General features: G+C 44.7%; 1 protein-coding gene across 1 annotated transcript; it reads right to left on the reverse strand.

Moving 5' to 3' along the window:
* Positions 1-209: 209 nt before the first annotated feature.
* LOC123112456 (probable xyloglucan 6-xylosyltransferase 1) lies at positions 210-2,158 on the reverse strand. The gene has a single exon (XM_044533441.1). The coding sequence runs from the start codon at positions 1,758-1,760 to the stop codon at positions 357-359; it is 1,404 nt and encodes a 467-aa protein (XP_044389376.1). The 5' UTR covers positions 1,761-2,158; the 3' UTR covers positions 210-356.
* Between the last annotated feature and the right edge of the window lie 4,017 nt (positions 2,159-6,175).

Consider the following 6,175-nt stretch of genomic DNA (forward strand, 5'->3'; position numbering starts at 1 on the left):
AGTTAGCTGAGCACCGTTCTCTAACTCGATTTCTAGAAGCAGAAGACATATATTTTGTGCCATCAACAACATAACTTCATTCTCTAACATTTCACAGTACAACATAGATATCCGTCCCCTGATACCAAAACCAAATTTCCTTGTTACCCCGAGTCTACAAAAAGAAGAATTATAGGATTTTGATCCAGGAGAATCTAGAACGAACGAACAAAATAAACGTGGAAGTAGTGTACTATAGTTATCATGTACTCCCTCCGTTCCTAAATGTAAGTCTTTGTGGGAATTCCACTAGATGGACTACATACGAAGCAAAATGAATGAATTCACACTTAAAATGCATCTATATACATCCGTATCTAATTCATAGTAAAATTTTTACAAAGACTTATATTTAGGAACACGGAGGGAGTAGTAGTCTTGAGGGCCTTGAACGCTGGGTGGAGCAACCCGTAATCGTCCTTCATATCAAGAGGGTCACTGGTCTCATTCCTGACCCTCTTGATCCTCCTGCTCGCAAGAGACTTGTGCTCAAACCCATACATGTGCAAGACCTGGTTATCCCCGAAATTGAAGGCCCGGTCCATCTGCTTGAGGCATCGCTCGACAGGGTAATCCCCAAACTTGGAGCATGGCTTGCACCCGACAAAGTGAGTGACCAGTGGCCACCGATGATCGCCGAGCCCTGGCTGGTAATTCTCAAGCATCTCCTCGTACCTGTCCACCAAGATCCCCCAATAGCCATGGAGGTAGTAGCCATTCTCGAGATACACCTTGTTACCCCACTTCTCACGCTGGGTAGCGAGGATATACACCATGGCCGACTGATCGTCGGCTTCAAAGACCGGCCGGTCCTTGAGGTACTTGGTGAGCACCTTACCAGCCTCAATACGAACAGGGCCCTTGGGCCCCATGGGCGCCCAGGTGTCGAGGTAATCGAGCGACCATTGGCAGTTGCGCAGCAAGAAGCTGCCGGTGTTGAGGCCAATCCAGTTCTTGTCGTCGTAGACCATCTCGTCCCAGCCGTGCAGGATGAAGTTGTAGGGGCCGTAGCGCTCCCACGGCAGCTCGAAGGCCATGTCCGTGAACATGGCGTCGGAGTCCATCCACCAGAAGAACTCGACCTCCGGGTGCGCGAGGAGGAGCGCGCGGAGGAGCGGGAGCTTGGCCCAGAAGCCGGCGAGCTCGGCGTCGAGCAGCGCCATGTTGTAGAAGATCTCGAGGCCGTGGATGCGGCAGTAGTCGATCTTGTTCTTGATGGACTTGAGGAGGTAGTGGTCGCCGACGGGGTTCTCGCAGGGCTTGGGGGAGGACCCCGTGACGAGCATGACCCGCGGCTTGACGTCGTTGAGGAAGGGCGGGGTCTCCGGATGGCGGCGGTTCCAGGCGGCCCGCTGCTCGTCCCAGTCGGAGATCTTGGGGCCGAGCGTGTAGGGCGGGTCCCGGAGCGACCTGGGCTGCGGCTCCGGCTCGTCGTCGCGGGCGGCGGCCTTCCCCGCGGCCTGGGTGGCTTGGGCCTGGGCGTCGGAGGCCTTGGAGCGGGCGTCGTGGTGCTCGGAGAGCGCGCGCTGCGGGTGGGAGATGAAGCGGTGGCGCAGCTCGGTGAGGTCCTGCTGCGGCGTGCCGAACTTGCCCGCCCCGACGGTGCCGCGGAGCACGAGGATGGTGAGCATGAGGCAGACGACGGTGAGCTTGGCGTTCCGGGTGAAGCGCTGGATCTCCCGCATCCGGCGCTCCCCCAGCACCCGCTCCGCCACCCACATTTTCTTGTCGGATCGAACACCAAGCCGAATCGAACAAGAAGACGCAAAATGCAGGCGCCTCGGAGTCTAGATCGACGCCGCGGCCGAGCAATGCGGCGGCGGTGCGGGACGGGGACGGGGACGAGGCCGGGGAGGAAGAGGAGGTTTAGAAGTGCGGAAGGGAAGGGGAATTAATAAGGATGGGGGCGAGTGGGAGTGCGCGAGCGCGCACGTTGAGGGGGGGCGGATTGCGGTGGGTGTCTGGAGGTGGAGGGGAAATCTGGAAACGGGATCGAAATCGGGTCAATCCGGCGCGGATTCTCGCCTTGGGGAAGGAGGAAGAAGGCCAAGAGCAGAGGAAGGAAGGAAGGAATGGCAGCGGGACGCGGAGATGCACCCGATGCTTCTACTCCTCCTTTTCCCTTCCCCCGTGTCGCCTCGCCCGGTAAGTAATACAGTACGAGTAATTTATTATTCCTTGCTATAATAAATTCACGTTTGTTGGTTTGATTTGATGCTAGGTCAATGACGGATGGGTCCTGGAGGGACGTGGGGGAAGGAAGGGTGGCCGTTGTTCGTATGCTAGTAGTACAAGTTTCTGTCCTGGCGGTGTGGGTGCAACCGGGTCGGGGTTGCTGGCTGGCTCTACGGGTAACCGGGTTTGCCCGTTGCTGCTAATGCTTTTATTTTTATTTTTTTAACACACTGCTAACGCATTTCTACTTCTTTTTTGCGGGGTAACGCATTTCTACTTCGATAAGTACCTCCTCGTTACGGATAAAAGCAATGGAAATGTTGCTTTTGTAGCCGAAAATTCTATATCGACTGCAACGTTAGACTTGATGTTACAGGCCTGACGATGATAGTCACATGTCACCCTCCTAAATTTACTATCCTTTTCATACGGTGAAAAATGAAAAGTCCGTTGGAGATTAACAAAAAAGTAACCGAAACATGTGTAACATGCTACTACCGTCCTGGTTTATTAGTCCCCTTTGTATTTTATGCCCAATTTCAACCGTATAATTCACTAATAAAATATATGTTGTATGTCACAAAATTTATATTGTTGGATTCATATTCAAAGGTTCCGAATGATACTATTTCATGGTTTATAAATTAATTTTTGGTATTTAAATTGAAGGTCAAAATTTGACCTAAAATACAAGGGGGACTAATAAATCAGGACGGAGTGAATGACGCAGATACAAAAGTTTATATTTTAGATAAGCTTATTTATTATTTTATATGGTCCATGATAGCACCTTGTTTATTAAGATATGATATTATAAATAACACCTAGTATCATAATTTTACTTAATTAATACTATGTCATAATAGCAGGCCAATTTAGTATTGCATATGCTATGATACACTACTGTGAGAGGTATTACTTCTTTCACAATTGGCAATGCTAACCTTTTTTTTCCCGCCCTAATCTTAAATTACTGCTGCCTATGTTTAACTTTATCTACTAGTGAAATGTTCCAAGCTACAATGGTATAAAAGACCTTGTGAACTTACTTCTAATATCTAGCAAGAAGTCGATAGAGATATAAAATAACAATGAACACATGTGTTTTTAGGTGCATACAAAATTATCTTTGTACCTTTTCCTACATACTTAGCCTTTTTACAAACTTTAGTCTAAGCTTGACAAATTTGTATAGTTCTGGTTGCAACTATCATGTGTTACTTGGTTGATTTGCAATTTGTTTTGTTTACATGAATTCCATGAAACTCGATTTTTTACGATACCTTGTTCAGTTCTGGTTCAGACTGTTACATATCCAGCCTTGTGTCTTCAATCAACTTTGATTGGTTTGCAATGTGTCTTGTTCATATCCAGCTTTAAAAATGTAATAAAAACACCGAGTATAACTACCCCCTCCCCCCACACACAATCATCATCAACAACATCATCCATACATCTGTGCTCACCGTATGTTGATTGAAGATTGAAGTCACGAAGCTATAGGCCACAATAACAAGACACCAAAGCATCAAACATGGGTGCGGATCTCTAATGGAGTAATGGTATAATCACCCTCCTAACTATAAAACCATTAATCAGTTCTCATTCGCAATCAACTACTAACATAGAATTGGTCAAAAGATAGTAATACCAATAGTGGTACAAGGCAATGGATTGTTTGTTTGATTTCCAACTATAGTTTGTGATGGCTAAGTTCAGGTTGTGCCACGTGATTGCATCGCATTTCCATCTCGCATTGTCTTCAGTCCCTCTTATTTGATAGATACACATGCTCCCAATTTCCTTGAGAAGGTAAGTACTATGAATGTGATGGTGTACTTGTATCACTTCACACCTTACTAAGTTCATCCGTGAAGGTGAGTACTATGTGTACTTGTATCACTTCACACCTTACTATGTTCATCTGTGAAGCTGAGAACCAACCTTCGATTCTATGTTTGACAGATTTGGTACCTAATTAGGGGATTATTCTTTCAACTGGAGGTGGCATTTTGTCGACAACAAGACCTTATGATTCTGTGATGGAATCATCATTGTTGATGCCCATGACTAGTTATGTGCTTCGTGACTGTGTGCGTATGATGGTGTTACATGCATGTATACATCTAGAATTAGTTCACGAACATGGTGCAGTCTTTTATATGTTACCTTTTGTAACAGCTCGCGGGGTTACCCCAAATTAAAAATTGATTGTTATTTTATTATTCATCATTATTGCACCATGTTCATCTCATAAGCATCGCACAAGCATTATATTGCATTAATTAAATGATTAATTTTGATATTTTTTGTGATTTTATTAAATGGTGAATAAGCAAACCCTTCTCCCTTTCAATGTTTTAGAACAATACTCACCCTGAACCTTGCACATGTCCTTTTGTGATATCTGTGAGCTACCTGAATTATTTCACAAATTTAACCCAAGCCTAGCTATCACTCGTAGCTCAAAAACTCATTTATTTATTAAATGAATTTGTTTTCTAACCAACAATAAAATGCACTCAAAATGAGTTGAGTTTTTTTGTGTGGCCTCATTATACTCTAGAGAGGCTACATCTAACATTTCAAGTCATTTTGAGTTCGTTCGACACCCTGTTTAGCAAAATTGTTGTAAAGCTCAAGAGACAAGACTTATATGTTCACACTTGTATAACTTTGACTCCCCTAAATAAAACTTGTATAACTTTGACATTTTGAAAAGTAACATGAAAAATACGCTAACTAAGAGCTTTACGAGAATCAATTATAGGAAAAGGACCAATATTGTATTCGTCCTCAAGAAAAACTGAAAATGCAATTTTATTATGGTTTTGCAAAAAGTACAACCATTAGGAAAAAATAGGACACCGATATCTCCCGTACGTTCGGTCTGGGAGAGCCTCAGACCGAATGACTCGTTCGCAACAGCGAAGGACATCGATCGAGGGAGGATATCTGGTGCTACGGGAGCACCTAAGATTAGGTGCTCCAGGAGCTTTTCAACCGTTAGATCTGAGATCCGAAGGCTGAGGAGAGAGCTCACGCTTTTATTCAAAGAACACCCCCATAAATTTGGTATTGCAAATCGGGTCCAGTGCATATGTAGATGACCGTTGGATTTCAGATCCAATGGCCGAGAAGCTCTTGGAGAACCTAAACTTAGGTGCTCCCGTAGCCCCTGATATTTTCCCCATCGATCGAACCATGTCGTTCGAGACGAGAGGTCCCCAGCGCGAACACCACCCCAAGGCTTTTTTGCTTTGAATAAAAAAATAAAGCCTGGTTTGCCCAAAAATTACTATGACTAAAAAGGCCAACTTTTGGCTGTGAATAATAAAGGCCATATTTTGCTATACTCTAAAAAAAACTGAAATGATCCAAATATAAATTTCCCGTGATAGATAGAAAAAAATATACTGCTAAAAAATCCTAATGGTTTCAAACCAAAAATTGCCATCATATCTATAAGCAAATATTGTCATGGTCAGAAAAGATCTTTTTTTATGCAATGGCACAAAAGAAAAGGTTCATGGTGACTTTCTCTGTACCATGATGGCAAGAAATGCGAATTAAAAAATTGTATGCTATTTTCACTATGTAAATGAAGAGACCAAAAATGTGGATAGAGAATTGCCATCATGTGAAGCACAAACTGTTGGGAAACGTAGTAGAGAACAAAAGTTTTCGCACATATGAACACCCAAGATCAATATGAAGATGCATAACGGGCTGGGATCACAGTCATTACCGTCACCGAGTTGCAGCGGAAGAAGAACGTGTCGGTGTAGGTCGTACTTGGAGTCCCTCGAACTGTCGATGAATGATCTCTCGAACCACCCACGAACAGTCCCTTGAACGAAGACCGAAAGCACGACCTCTCTACTTGGTTGCAAGCATGCAGCCTTCACGATCCGACAGCGCTTTGTTGTCCAGAGCTAATCGTCGCTGGAGAATTAGAGAG

The sequence above is a fragment of the Triticum aestivum genome, chromosome 1B (assembly GCF_018294505.1).
Source record: "Triticum aestivum cultivar Chinese Spring chromosome 1B, IWGSC CS RefSeq v2.1, whole genome shotgun sequence".
Classification (NCBI taxonomy): domain Eukaryota; kingdom Viridiplantae; phylum Streptophyta; class Magnoliopsida; order Poales; family Poaceae; genus Triticum; species Triticum aestivum.